At 38.9% G+C, this 15735-nt stretch overlaps 1 protein-coding gene across 3 annotated transcripts in view; it reads left to right on the forward strand.

Annotated features, from left to right (window-relative positions):
- Spats2l (spermatogenesis associated serine rich 2 like) overlaps positions 1 to 15735 on the forward strand; it is a 162624-nt gene that overhangs the window by 88866 nt on the left and 58023 nt on the right. For all 3 annotated transcript variants that reach the window (XM_021720587.3, XM_078017813.1, XM_078017814.1), the window contains exon 4: positions 13890 to 13998. In XM_021720587.3, the coding sequence (XP_021576262.1) occupies positions 13890 to 13998 (109 nt within the window). The remainder of the gene's footprint in view (positions 1 to 13889; positions 13999 to 15735) is intronic.

Consider the following 15735-nt stretch of genomic DNA (forward strand, 5'->3'; position numbering starts at 1 on the left):
TAAAAGGTAATAGTGACTTATACCTTTATAGTACTCTTTATCTGGAAAGTCTGTGAATGAGCAGGGGGAAAAAACAACACACAGTAAGAATGGGTGTCAATAATTACCATCCCCTCCTCCCCCAGTGAACACTAAATTCCAAAGAAAATGAGCAAAGATTTGACTGAATATTCTGATAGAAGCAGAAGATAAATTTCTACTGTGATTAAAATACCAAAAGCAAAATGTCTCGCTTTTTTTGTCTGCAGTAATAAGTCTAAATATGGAATTCATTCAAGATAGTGGTCAGACAGAATATTTGCCTAATCCTAAGACTATGCAGGTATGAACAGCTGAAAACAGACTTCTGATGGACTCAGGGGCTCACCCAGCCCTAAAATTATTTGCAAGTCTAACTGGTAATTCTGGGAAAATAGAAAGAATCAAGCACAATTATAGAAAACATGCAGGTCTACACAGAATAATGCTAGCTAGATGGGTGAAATGAAATGTGTATTAAACCGTTGCTTGTCTCAGTGTAAATTAAAGGGGCTGTTACCAATAGCAACCATTTCATATAATTTCAAGTGTCAGATTGAAGATCAAAATTCTGATGTGAAAAATTGCTCATGGACTAAATTAAAAGATTTAAGACATTTTGTTTATTTAATTTTACTAATTCTTTAGATAGGAGTAAAGTCCATATGAGTATGTCTTATTCTGCAAATCATCAGACTTATTTCTAGGAGTTAAAGAAGTAATATCTAACATAAACTATTGATTTCCATTTTGTGTTTTAACAACTGTTAAATTAATTTGCTTTTTTCCAAACGTTCAGTGTCTTCACCAAGTATAGACACAAAATAGATTGAAAGAACTCTGGGTTGTTGCTTTCATTATCTTTAATCCTTTGAAGCAGATTGTATTCTCCAAAGTGGCAACAACAAACAGTATCTCCCTCATTAAGAGATGGAGTCTCTGACCCTCCCCTTATAACTGGGTGGGTTTTTGGAGCTCACTGAACAGTATAATAGGATGGAAGTGACTTCAAAGCTAGGTGATTCTGCTCTTCCTCATGAATTGGATACTTCATGGAACGCTGGACTGCCATGTAAGCAACCTGACTGTTCTAAGGCTACCATGCTATGAGGAAGGACAGACTAGCCCATCAAGAGAAACCATGTGGAATGACCTTGAGACTACATGAAGAGAGAGATGCCCAGCCAGCCCTCAGTACACCAGCCTCTCTCTCCTCCATCATCTGCCTGCATGAGAGACCCCAAAGAGACTCACTCAACTGAACTCTCAAATTCCTGACTCACATGAACAGGGAAAAGTAATAGACTAAGCCACAAAGTTTGGGGTACTTGTTCTGCAGCAGTAGGTTAACTGAAGGGAGAGGGAAAAAATCTCTCTCCTACAGTTTTGATTGACAAAAAAGGAATACCAATATTTTTTATATTATGATATTGCATAAATAATGGGAGTATAATAGTACACTCAGGTAAATGAGCTGGGAGATGAACAGTAAACCTAAAAAGAGATTTGTCCTATAATACCTGCTTTTCTTTTCCTTGCCCACTCTTCCTTAACAATCCATGACTTCCATTATATGGCTCACTCATAGTTTGAGAACCATGAGTCCAATTCTGATTGGACATTAAACCCATGATAAAAACTTTTTAAAAAATGAATGCTAAATGTATGATTGTCTGGGGAGCTCAGGGGTATGTAAATTTTTTAAAGTTACCAGGTGATTTCAGTTTGCAGCCTGAGTTGATACCCACTATTTGATGCCAACAATGCTGGAATCTTTATCACTATCTCAGTTCTTCCCCTGTTTTCCAAAATCATAGATTCAGCTGCCTTCTAGATCTGGACATGGATGTCTCACAGGCCCCTCAAAAAGTAAAGCTAGTTTCCCCCTCAAGCATAGCACCCCATCTCTACCACAGCTCCTTTCTCAGGAAATTACCCCACTGGCCACATAGGCACTCGAGCCTCAAATCTGGAAGTCATCCATCCACATTGCTTTATCTTCCTCATTCCTCCACCTAATTAAACACAAATCAATGGCTTCCTTCCAAGCAATGTGTGAATCCTTCTCTACCATGTCCCATCTTGGTCCATTTTCTCTCCCCTGGAGATTGCAATAGAATTCTAACCAGCCTTCTTTTGTTCTCCTCCCACTCATCCACAAAGAGGCCAGAATAACCTTCTTAAATAGCCAATATGCATCCTCCTCTCCTCAGTAAAACTATTCAATGGCTTACTCTTAGTATAAGGCTTGGAAATCGTCCTATGACTTGCAGGACCTTCGCGTTCTTCACCCAGTTCCTTGGTCTCCAGCTTCTTCTGCAGTCCCCTCCATTTGATCACTGTTCCTTCTTTCCCTCAAGGCATGCCCCACTCATCTGACATCCAACCTTTTTATTTTTGCATATGTTCAGTTTCTTGACTGAGTACAGATTGACAGAAATCTGAGTGTATGCTCCTCCTGAAATACTCTATGTCTTCTCCCTTTCCCCTCCCTTGACTTAGTGCTTCTCACCCTGCATTTTGTGTAAATTAACTTCAATCTTTAGGGCTTCCAAGACTTTCTATGTTAAAATTAGTTTCCCCCTGACAGATAACAAAGCATCTTTACTTCTGTTGTCACACATCTGTTATCAAACATCTGTCTTCCTAGACTATAAATTCCAACTCAGGTCAGGGGATGTATGTGTCACAGCTTATGGTCCACCTTTGGAGTCTGTAGGTTGTGACTGATTGACTGAATAAATAAGTAAATGAATGTGAATTTTAAAATAGAGCTGGGGCTGTAGCTTAGTGGCAGAGCGATTGTCTACATGTCTGAGGCACTGGGTTTGATTCTTAGCACCACATAAAAATGAACAAATAAAATAAAGGCATTCTGTCTATCTACAACTACAAATAATTTTTTTAAAAAAATCAATATCAACTCTGGGAGTGTGGTAAATACTCTGGCCTCTGTACTTATCTCTGGCCTATAAAAATTCACATGAACAATTTGGCTCTGGCCTATATGAAATTCAGACCAACAAATCTACTAAGGTATAGGAGATGTCAACTCATTTTTTAAATGATACAAAATTGGAAAGAATAACTAGTTCACTGCCTGTTTGTGGGAGCAAAATGTGAGGTTCCAAAAGATACCAGCAGGCTAGAGTAATGAGTCAGAACTGATACATTAAAGTTTAACAAAAATCATGTCAAAATACTAGTCTTATATTCTAGTCATAGTACAAGTATAGGATTAAGGATGCTTATCACAGAAACAACCTGGGGAGAATTAATAGTAAGTAAGTTCCATTTGATCCAGTAATTGGTGTGGCTCCTAAAAGTGCTAATGTCATATTAGACATTTTCATCGATAAGTGGGTTACCACCATGGCAGGTACTGGTCTCCCAGTCCTACTCTAATCCAGCCTGTTCTGGAACAATGTGCATCATTTATGGAACCACATTTTAACAGTAAACACTCGAAAGAGCTCTGCCAGATGGTGGAAGCTTGGGAATCACAGCTTATGAAAAATTGCTATAAAGCATATGTTTACCCCATAAAGATGGAATTCTGGGGAGCACTTCTTAGTTCTTATACATCAGAAGGCTAGAACTGGTAATATCTAACATCTCCTTTCTGGTCATGTCCTTATCATTGACCTCTCTCATCTCTTTTTTTCTCAATTGGATCTCTCATCCCTCCTCGTCTCCCTTGTCTCCCAATCCATCAATCCCCTCATAGACCCCGATGCTTTCATCGACTACCCTTATGGTACCCGGCACCCAAATCCTTGAGTCCTAAGACCCACCACTGTGTTTCTTGCAGTTTGTAACCTTGGGCCATTCTTTTCCTTTGTTCCTGCTTCCGGCTCATGAAGAATTGCTGCCACGCCAGCTGGCTCTGTGACCGATCTGTGCTGTCCAGCATCAGTGGGCCTTCAGGCCTGCTTAGCCCTCTTTCATTGTCCAAGGCCATTTCCGATCTCATTCCCAGTGGAGGCAACTCGAAATCTTTCTTCACTTTTTAAACCAGAGGAATGGCTTCCAGAGATTTTCCTTTCCACAGTCTCAGATTTTTATCGTTTCTTTGCTTTCTCTTTCTCTCCTGATCCTCCTTTCTCCAAATTCTGAGAAAGAGAGAAAAGACTCTCCCCTCCTATCCAAAGCTTGCTTTTCCACGTGAACTTTGGTGCCATTTTCTCTCATTTCCTGTGGGACCTGGTTTCATAATTCATCTCCTCTGTCTCCTTTCTTCAAATGCTTTCTCACTGCTGGCTCCTTCTTTCCGTCAGTGAATGTGCTCCAGCACAGGGGAGGTCCTTGTGCAGGGATTGTTTTAAGATGGATTGGAGAGAGGGGAAACTAAGCCACAGGACCCACTGAGGTTTTTAATCCCAGAATCTAGGGGAAAGACAAAAGGAATCTGAAAGAAAGAACAGGCAGGGAGTAGATGAGATCCAGAGAGAGTTTTATTATGAGAATGACTTTTGTTCATTGTTTTTTTTTGTTTGTTTGTTTGTTTTGTTTTTCTGTGTGCCTTTGCCTTATTTTCCTTACCATTTAGTCAGCTCCTTGGGGCAAAGATTGTGTCAGATTCATCTTACTTTTTCTCACAAAATCTGACTTGCAATAATTCTCCCAAAACCTTTGGTGGGAAAGGCTGCCAACTGGAAGGTGTGTGTGTGTGTGTGTGTGTGTGTGTGTGTGTGTGTGTGTGTGTGTGTGTGTTTTAAAGAGGATAATTGGGGAGATGGAGATGTAGTTCAGTGGTAGATCATTTATTTTCCCAGCACATGTGAGCTGTGGTTCGATCCCCAGTACCACATACATACACACAAAAAGAGCACAAGAGGGCTGGGGTTGTGGCTCTGTGGAAGTACACTTGCCTAGCATGTGTGAGTGTGAGGCACTAGTTTCAATTCTCAGCACCACATAAAAAATAAATAAATAAAGGTTCACCCACAAGTAAAAAAATATATATTTCTAAAAAAGCACAAGAACTTAAAATACTTAATAAAAATAAATAAATAGAGGATAATTTGTGGATTTGGAAACAATGTATCTTTATAAGAAGGAAGAAAGTGTCAGAATTGTTTCTCAAAATCGGTCCTTTGTATTAGCTGCCTGTTGCCACTTTCGCAATTTGTCAAGGGTAGTGGCTTAAAACAGCATATACTGATTATCTTAGCGTTCGGGAGGTCAGAAGTCTGAATGGGTCTCACTGGGCTTCATCGAGGTGTAAGCAGAACTGCATTCCTTCCTGGGGGTTTGGTGGAGAATTCACTGTCTTGCCTTTTTAGCTTTGGAAGCTGCCTGCATTCCTTAGCTTATCACCCCTTCTTCCTTCAACCCCTCAGTGGCTTGGCTAGTCTTTCTCACATTGCATCACTGACTATATTCCACCTTCTTTCACTTAACAGAGGTCCTTGTTATTATGTTGGGTTCACTGAGATTATCAAGGACAATCTCTCCATCTCTGGAGATAGGCTAACAACCTTGATTCCATCTGCAAGTTCAGTTTGCCACACAACCTGATGTATCCATAGATTTTGGGGGATCAGGACATATTGGTCCTTGGGGAGCCATTATTCTGCTGCCACAGCCCTGAACCAGCAGCATCTACCTCACCTGGAAGTTTATTAGAAATGCAGAGTCTCAAGAATCTCACCCCAAGCCTCTGAATCAGAATCTGCATTCTAATCAGATCCCCAGGTGATAGGGATGTATTTTAAAGTTTGGGAAGCCACAAGTAGGCTACTGCTAAGATTCTCTTCACTTCAAGCTTCCTGTGATTCTTGAAAACTGTTGCTGTTGTTTTGTTTGGTTTGCATCTTCAAGTCTTCATCATTTTTTCTAATTCTTACTTCCTTAATTTTTATTTGTGACTCTGGTGTTAATTCTGCAAAAGTCAGCCAAGTATAACATGATAATACCCCCTGCACAATTTTTTCCTGGCAGGAAATCGATGTTAGAAAAGGCAGTTAAATTATGGAACTATACTTGATGTAGAGGTACTGGTCTGCAAGGAGTATTTTCTTCCCCAAGAAGATTCATAGGAGAACTGCCTTATTTTCTCCTTAGTGTGTAGATAATATTAGTGGCCCAGAAAGTGAAGCAAAAAGTGCAACAGATGAACTATTTTTAAGGCATCTCTGAATGGCTTAGCACTTGAGAAATGTGACCAAAGCTGATTATAAAATTTCCTTCAAAGTTGCAGGAATGGCAAACCCATAAATAACTTTGGTTCTCATTGGTATGAAGTGGAGTTGCTGCTGTTTGCTGTCTTTATTGTAGGGTTTAGGATTAAACTCACCTCTAAGATTGCAAACTCTTTAAGGCTTGGAAACAGCCATGTGCTGTGCTTGGGATCTAAGAGGCACACCATACATTTTGAGTTTGAATCCATTAAGCCTTAAAATATGTATATATGTATGTGTATATGTATATATATATATATATATACACATACATATATATTTGTTTTAGTTATAGATGGACACAATACATTTTATTTATGTATATATGTATGTATGTATGTATGTATTTTAAAGAGAGAGAGAAAGAGAGAGAGAAGAGAGAGAGAATTTTTTAATATTTATTTTTCAGTTTTTGGTGGACATAACATCTTTATTTTATTTTTATGTGGTGCTGAGGATCGAACCCAGCGCCCTGCGCAAGCCAGGCAAGCGCGTTACCGCTTGAGCCACATCCCCAGCCCCTTTATTTATTTATTTTTATGTGGTGCCCAGGATTGAACCCAGTGCCTCACACATGCTAGGTAAGTGCTCTACCTCTGAGCCACAACCCCAGCCCCGCCATTAAGCTTTTTAATTCTGTGTAATGCTTTATGAAGAATTTTAGAGATACACTAAAAAACTGGGGGGGGGTAAAAAACCTGGAATATTTCAATGACCATTTTACTAGATTTCCTGTGTTTTATTCATTCAATCATTTATTCAGTTATTTGACAAACATTTATAAATCCATCTACTAAATATCGTCTACTGAGGGTTTTTTTTTTGGGGGGGGGGGTACCTGGGATTGAACTCAGGGGCACTCAATCACTGAACCACATCCCCAGCCCAATTTGTATTTAATTAGAGACATAGTTTCACTGAGTTGCTTAGCACCTTGCCTTTGCTGAGGTTGACTTTGAACTTGTGATCCTCCTCTCTCAGCCTCCTGAGCCACTGGGATTACAGGCATGCTCCACGGCACCCAGCTTCGCCCACTGTTTGAGACTCTGGATGTAAAGATTTTCTCCATGTCATTCAGCAGCTCTCATCCTGGTGGGGCAAATAGCCACATAAGTAAATAATCACAGCAGAATAAGTGCCAGAAAAGGTTTCTGAGCAAGACTCCTGGGCTTCTTTTTTTCCCAGTCTTTCATTTCCAATCTGACTGTATTTATCTTTCAAATGTTCCATCTCTCCCCTTTGCCAATTGGAGTAATTATTTAGCTGTGTATTTTTATTTCCAGCCTTATCTGCTAATATTGCCTTCAGGCAAGCACTACTTGCTCTAGAAAATGAAACCATCTCAAACTGGTGCAAGTAAAAAAAAAAAAAAAATGGTTACTAAACAGGTCTGGCAAGGTGTCCAGAGACTTTGGGAAGTTAAGGAAGCAGCAAGTGAGAAAGTGGGACAGCCCCTGTCTATCTCCACAATGATGTCTCTTCCTTTGCGTTGAATAGCTGAGACTTTCAAGGCAGAGAATCTGATTGGTCCATTTGCCTTTTCAAGCTGGGCCTCTTCCTGACCGTTATGGTTCATTGTCAGTGTACTTTGGTTGTTGCCTTCATAGCACTCACTTAGCATGAGATGCAATTATAGACGGTCCCTGACTTACTATGGTTTGACTGACAATTTTTGACTTTACAGTGATGCAAAAGTATATGACAGTTCTGTTTTTCACTTTCAGTACAGTGTTCAATAAATGAAGCTGTTCAGCTCCTTGTTATAAAATAGGCTTTCTATTACATGATTTGCCCAGGTGTAGACTAATATAAATGCAATACATATAACACAGTAGGTTATACATACTAAATCCATTTTTAACTTACAATGTTTTTAACTTACAGTGGATTTGTCAGGTTTTAATTTACGTGTTCACATCTATTTCTTTCTCTAGATTTGGCAGTGATCATGTATCTTTTGTTATTGCTGTGTCTGGTCACTAGTGCAGTGCCCTGCACATTTAATAAATAGTTAAATGAAAGAATAAGAGGGAGATGAGAGTACGTACTAACCAAGCTAAAGATGCACTTATGGTACCAGTAGCTTGGGATGGGGATTGGGAGAGACTGTGGGGCCCAGGAGGTTCTCTGAGAAGGAGGTATATAAGACAGTCTTCCCCAAATAAGTCCTAACCTACTCTAGTTACATGTTGCCTTTTCAAAGCAACCGATAGATCCACACCTTCTTCTTCATGGCCCAATGTAAATGTTCCCACTTTTTTCTGTTTAAATTTTATTGAGCAACTAATATAGGTCTAATTCTATATCAAACACTTTACATACATCATCTTTTCCTGTTTTTATAGACTCTGTCAGGTAATATCTTCATTTTACGGCTACAAAACCAAGTTTCAAAGACCTAAGTAGTTCACCTAAGGTCACTGAGCTAGCATGTAGCAGAGCCAACATTAGAACACTGGTCTGTTTATTTCTAATGCTCCTTCCATGACATTTGGCTTGTCTCTCTAGGAAGTATGCTCCCCTTCTCAGGCAAACTTAATTTCTCCCTTCTCTGTAGTACCACAGTACCTTGTTCATAAAGACAGTACAGCACTTATTACATACTTTTATTATAGATATTTCTGGCTCCATTGCTAGACTGTGTCTCCTTAGAGAATCTGTGATTCTTTTTAAGATCCTGTCATACTTAGTGTTCAACCAGTGTCTTTCTCCTCAGCTGAGCTTTGAAAGGATAGATAGGCAATTATGGTATTTTTTTTCTTTTTTCTTTTGTTATTGTTTGGTGATTCTGAGGATCAAATCCAGGGCCTCACACATGCTAAGCACATACTCTCACTGACCCATGCCCCCATCTCCATTTTTTAATATTTTTGAAACTTACTGAAGTACCATAAGTTTCTTACTATACAGAAGTAAAACTGTAAGAATTTTAAAGTTTCATATTTCAGAGATTATTGGATTATTGAAATATTCTTCCAGTCTCTGTTAATGAAATATTAAAAAAAAAGTAAGTATGTTCTCCTGACCCACACAGTGCTTAGGTCACACCACAGTCAACTGAGACCCACCCCCCTATCATAGTGGATGGTACCTGCAGAGTAGTGAGATGGTTCAAACACATTAGTGGAATATTCTTTTGACTCTGAGTAGCAGTCTGGTATAGGTACATGTTGACAAGTATTTTATTAAATACCTACTAGATGAACCATGCTAGTCATTCTGGAATGGGCATGACGATCATACAGAAATTACTGAGATGAGGATTCTTCCCTAATATTGCTTACTATCTGGGAGGAGACATAATGCTTAGGATATGAAGGACAAGGTGCTAAGACACCTATTGACAAAGGACTATAGAAGTCAAGGCAGAGATGCTTCTGGCAAGGAGGAATGAGAAGAGCTTCATGGAGCACTTGGCATTTCAGCTGCAAGGCAAGACTCAGACAAAGCCTCTTAGGTTAAAGGCAAAGCCCAAGCAGAGGTGGGGTCTTGGAGCTCAGCTACTGATGGCCTTGAATGCCAGGATTTAGAAATTTCACACTATTTTTTAAGTTCTTAAGGAGGGAGTAAAATGGTCATGATTATGTAGTTGGCCCTCTGTATCCATATGTTTAGCATCCAACAATTCAGTTAACCATGGATGGAAAATGTTCAGAAGAAAATTACATCTGTACTAAACATGTATAGACCTTTTATTTTTCTTGTCATTATTCCCTAGGCAGTACAGTAAATAGCATTAACATTGTATTAGGTTTTATAAGTAATCTAGAGATGATTTAATTAGGTGGGAGATATGCATAGGTTATACACAAATACTGCACTTTTTTATATAAGGGACTTGAGCACATGTGAGTTTGGGCACCTGTGGGAGACCTTGGGACCAATGCCCTATGTATTGATACTGAGAGACAACTGTGTTTTAGGGAGAGTAGCAGCTTTGGGATGAATTTGCAGGGGAAGAGATTGGAAGCAGAGGAAGCAGTTAGTTTGTATTCATTTGGTAATTCTGGGTCTTTGATGATTACACAGCTGTGTAAGTGAATGGATAACTTGGGTCAGAACCACTTTGGAAACTCAGACATAGTTTAAGTGGCTTAGCAGTAACCCAAGAATTGCTAAGTCTTCATAAATAAAAACAAATAACTATGCCTAGTGTGAACTAGAATATCTGTTATCAGCTCTTGAACCACCCAGCTCTGGTACAGGGGAGGTAGGTTAATGTGGAAAGCTAAAGCCAAACTGGGTGCATGAAAGTCATACTGCCATGCTGCTTAATGCAGGCGAAGTTCCAGCTGGGTGGGCTAGAGGCAGAGTGGGCCAGAGCCTACAGTGCCAGATAGGAAAGCCCCAGAGATGGGGGAATGGAGATGAAAATACTCAGGAAGTAATATCTAACCAACCTGCTGTTTCGAAATAGCAAATTGAATTTGCCAAACCAGATTTAAATTAGTAGAAGCAAAACGGAGGAGCACAATTTGTAAATGAACCACTAACTAGCGGTCTTGACTGTCACCCAGCTGCCTAATTGGCCGCCTGGGGGGCACCTATGAACCTCTCTGTTTGGGGCATGAGAGCTGTAAGGCTGCATGCAAGTGCAGTGGCTTCCAACAGCGGCCTTACGTGTGAAACTGCAGCAGCCTCCACACCAGCTTGGGCCTGGCGCTGAAGGAAAGGCTGTGCGTGAAGTGTCACCAGAAACGGCCTCTGCAAAACAGCCACTGCAGGCGCGAATTTGATGAGTTCTCTGTATGCAGACTGCCATTAGTCATGCATTGATTGATCCATTCCTCCAGGAACTCTCTTTCCAGAAGCTTCCTTTCCAAATGCAAAGACAGCCTTTGAGCACAACCTCACAACAGTGCTGCCTTGGCCATCCATGCCTCGTATTTAATGCTATTTCATAATGAGGTCTCTGAGATTTAATCTTTGTGATTCTGCTGGGTCATGAATAATGCCACAGTGACGTTCTTTCATGTTTATATGCCCGTGTGAGTGAATGCAATTTCTCCATCTTGCTCAAAGACATTTCCATAGGAAAATAAATGTAATGAGTAAATAAATAACAAGGATGGGAAACTATGCTGCTCTATCTTCACATTAGCCAAATCTAGAGGTCAAAGCAGAAATTGAGGTTGGCCCAGAAATTCACTGGAATTCCATTTTTCTGTGGACTCTCTAAGTATAGGCTTTTTTCCTCTCCCACTCCCATTTCTGCAAAATTTAGAATACCTGTCCTAATCATCCTCTAGGAATTGTATCCAATTGCATAGTTAGATTTGATATCAGAACTCAGTTGTTGACAATTTTCTGAGTAAGATATAGAAAAATGCCAGAGATAGAATATGTATTCTGCATACATCTGACCATGGGTTTTTTTTTTTCTTTTAAAGGAGAATAGGAAAGAACAGTATAAATATCTTAAAAGGTAGTGTCTCTACAAGGAGTAGTTTATATTGTGTTTTGCCTTAACACAAAATGTATTAGTTTTGCGGGGGAGAGATAAGAAGCAGGGAAAGCAATTATTTTAAGTCTATTCCAAAATTTTGGGTCTGTGCCATTTGCACAGATGTGTAGGTAGATTAGAAACTTTGGTCTAATGTAACAATAATATAGTTCATGTAATTAATAGCTAAGTATTGTATAATTTAGAATGGCATGCTTGATGTGGTAATAATGATGGTAATTATTAAGACATTTCATATAATAGGAGCTAAACCATAGTGACTTGAAATATGAGAATTTTAAAGAAATTTATTAGAAGGATAACATGCCATTTTTATATGTAACTTCAATATATACATAAGCTATAAGACAACATTATTTATTGTTTGGACTGTTAATATAATAATCCTGGACTGGAAACAGGATTTTTGTCTTTGCTTTCTCCCCATCTTGACACCCATTAAATGTTTTTCCAAAAGGGTAGTGGGAGAGAAAAAAATTCTCTAACACAGAGATGAAAGATAAAGTACAGTGGAGGGATGCTGGGAAGGCCTGCACTCATGGTCTTGCAGGCCCTGTCTGACTTGGTCACTGCCCACGTCTGGCCTCACCTGTGCTCTGCAAGCCTCACCCTCTGCCTCACCTCCAGGCACTCCCTCTCACTGTGCCTCCCCCCATTCATGCTGTTGCTTCCTCTTGCCCTCCCACCCATCTCTGCTCACTCATCCTCCATATCAGAGCCAATCTGTAAAGTCAAATCTCACTGTCAATGAATTTATAGCACTCACATATAATTTAAAAGTATATATTAATTATTGTCATCATTCAATCAGTGTACATATTCCCTTTAGTCTCTATGCTCCAAAAAGTTTGGTGCCTCACCACATAGTAGGTGTACAAGAACAGCCCCAGAATTGAATTTTTTAAAGAAGGTGTACAGAGAAGAAGTAACAAAAAAACTTAAATTTTAAGGAGTTAATTTCTTTTAATGGAGGCTGGAGAAACTAAGAGCCATAGAAAACAAAAGAACCTTGATAGTCATATATATTTGTATTGGAGCTCTTGGTAAAACTCATATTTAGCATTTATAAATGTCAGGATTCAAAGCCAGCTTTCTAATCAATAATGTCAGCACCTCTACAAGTCATATACTCATAGCTTGTGCTGTTTTCTCATTATAACCCAAATATTCTTATACACAGATCTATATGAAATAGGCTGCCATTTTCTAACATAATCAGGAAATAGGGTGCACTGCCCAATGAAATGCTTTGGTCAATAGCATCACATTTCACATACTATGCTCAAATAATCCATATTCCATGAATCCTATTAGAGCAAACTACATTTAACTCTAAAACTCACTGATCATAATTTAACCACTAGTGAAAACATGTAAAGATTGTATAGTGCTTTAATGACCACTTACCTTTACACTATACAGTACTCTAGTATTCATCAGTGCAGAAATCATTTTTTTAGAAAGCTGGATGAACAAGGTTTTGCTAAAATAGAGCATCCTGTAATAATCATAAGTTTTTTGAGATGAAGACCAAATAATTCTAACAGGCATCAAGAAAGAGTCTATGCTAAATTTAATTAGTAAATGTTTATAGGTCGTTAATCATTGAATGTAAGCTTGCACTGATCAAAATCCTTAGCTTCTATATGTATTTACTTCTTTTTTTTAATGTTTGATTTTTCAGAAGTGTTTGAGAACATTTTTCATTTACATCTAACATTACCATTTCATAAATAGAGCACTCCACCTTTTCCTATCTTTATAAACATTAGCGGAGTTTCACAACATGCTTCTGTGACCCCTGTTATGACTATTTTTATTGCACAGATAGAGAAGCTGAGGCATGAGGCTATTTCTATACATTTTCTAAAGATACCCCAGAGCCAGTGGAAAAGAAGCCCAAGACAGAAAAAGATTCTGTGTCCTCACTGAAAACACATCTCGTATGCATCTTGGTCTTGGGGGAGGGTAGATTGCAAAATCAGAGTTGGCTTTTCACAGTTGCTGTTACAGGCCTAACAAGGAGCTCTCTGTAGCAGTGTGTACACCAAAAGCATGGGTATCAAGGTGGTTACCAGGATGATCACTCACTGGTCTGAAAAAGCCACAGTGTGCAGTTACCTTTTCAGGCCTTTCTAATAGCTATCATTCTATCCAAAGGGAGATTCATAGATGACAAATATTTGAAGTGTTTACCTTTCTTTTTCTTTTCTTTTCTCTTTCAGATCTATGCAGTTAGATCAGTTGTTCCCAACAAAAGCAATAATGAAATAGTCCTGGTGCTACAACAGTTTGATTTTAACGTGGATAAAGCTGTGCAAGCCTTCGTGGATGGTGGGTACATGTGTTCCCTGAAGCCAAAGACAGTGTAACTCAATATTCCATGTATTCTATTTTCTTCCTTAAATGAACTGAATGTCAGTGACCAATGTTTTAGTTTTCATAAAAATATACTAGAATTTTAAAACACACAGTCTTACTCAAAAAGAGCAGAATTTAGAAGTTATTTTTCCTTCATTAAAAAGAAAAAGAGTTCTGGTAGTTTCCAAAGGATGCTGATTATAATGCTCATATAATGATATGAGTTTCCTTATGTCTCAGTCATTCTGATTTTGTTACTAAACGTGGCCTTTGCCAGGCATGGTGGCACATGCCTGTAATCTCAGCAACTCAGGAGGCAAGAGGATTGCAAGTTCAAGGCCAGCTTCAGCAACTTAGTGAGGCCTTAAGCAACTTAATGAGACCCTGTCTCAAAGTAAAAAAATAAGGGGCTAAGGTTATAGCTCAGTGGTAGAGCACTTGCTTAGTATATGAGAAGCACTGGGTTTGATCCTCAGCACCACATAAAAAAATAAAATAAAAGTTATTGTGCCTATCTACAACTAAAAATATTTAAAATAAAAAAAGAACCAGACATTTTTTTAAGGTGAAAAACAAAAAGGACTGAGGATATGGCTCAGTGGTAAAGCACTCCTGGGTTCAATCCCCAGCAATCCCCCCGCCAAATGTCCTTTGTTTGATGGCATCTTTGAGAATGGAGGACAGTGAACTTTACTATTGACCTTTATGACTGGAGTCCTTGAGCTCAGTGCTTCTGTAGTCCAAGGGGACTGGTTTATGGCTTTTATATTTTTTTTCAGAACATCAGTTCATCTTATCTATCTCTAAAATAATTTTGCTGTCTATAAAGTTTTTTTATTGTTTTTTTTTTTAGGCAGTACATTGCCAGTGACATTATAGAATCTAGTCTCAGAAGTTTGCTTAATCCTAAAAGTATACACCTTAAAGCTTTAGATTTTTCTGTAAATTATGGGGAAATTCTCTTCTTCTAATCAAAGTAAACAAGTTTCAGTTTTGAACAAAGATCCCTTATCTGTCCTTAGTTATTAAATGTCTTCTGTCCTGGTATTAGTTTCAGTTTTGTAAGTAGGGACTAGCTAAACACAATCTGACAAATAGAGTCAGGGAAGACCTGTCAGCACATTCTCAGTTGTAGCCCATCTACACTTTATTTGCCAAGGACGGTATGATTTACTTATTTTCCGAGGAGTAGACTAGGAGTAGAATAACCTTCCAGAGTTTCTGCAAGTATAATTGCATTTCAGGGCAAGATCTTGGAACCAAACATGCTCACATTCTGGTATCACCAGTCAAGGTTTAGGATCCTGAGTGAATTAGCAAATGATTATCATTCAAAATAGACCTGTAAGCAAATCGACTGAGCATAACTTTGCTGTTTTTTCCTGCTCTATAAGCTAGCAGATGTTGAATCCTTAGTCATTCGAAACAAATAATAGAAAATATAATATTAATCTGCCTCTGCAGCATTAGGTGCCATTTGTCTCAAAAAATTTTTGGAAATGTGCACATCCTGGCTCAGATAAGTCCTCTTTTCAGGTTTCACTTGCCAACATCACTTGTACAGAAGAAAAATTTTAGAAAAGGAAAAAGGCTATTATCCCCATTCCTCCTAATCCCCGCTTGGATTGAGGCCCCCGTGGTCCCCATGATGAAAGTTTTTATTTCAGTGACCTGATGAGATGTGCAGATGTGCAGATGTGCAGGAGCAGG

This window comes from Ictidomys tridecemlineatus, chromosome 7, assembly GCF_052094955.1.
Source record: "Ictidomys tridecemlineatus isolate mIctTri1 chromosome 7, mIctTri1.hap1, whole genome shotgun sequence".
In the NCBI taxonomy this organism is placed as follows: domain Eukaryota; kingdom Metazoa; phylum Chordata; class Mammalia; order Rodentia; family Sciuridae; genus Ictidomys; species Ictidomys tridecemlineatus.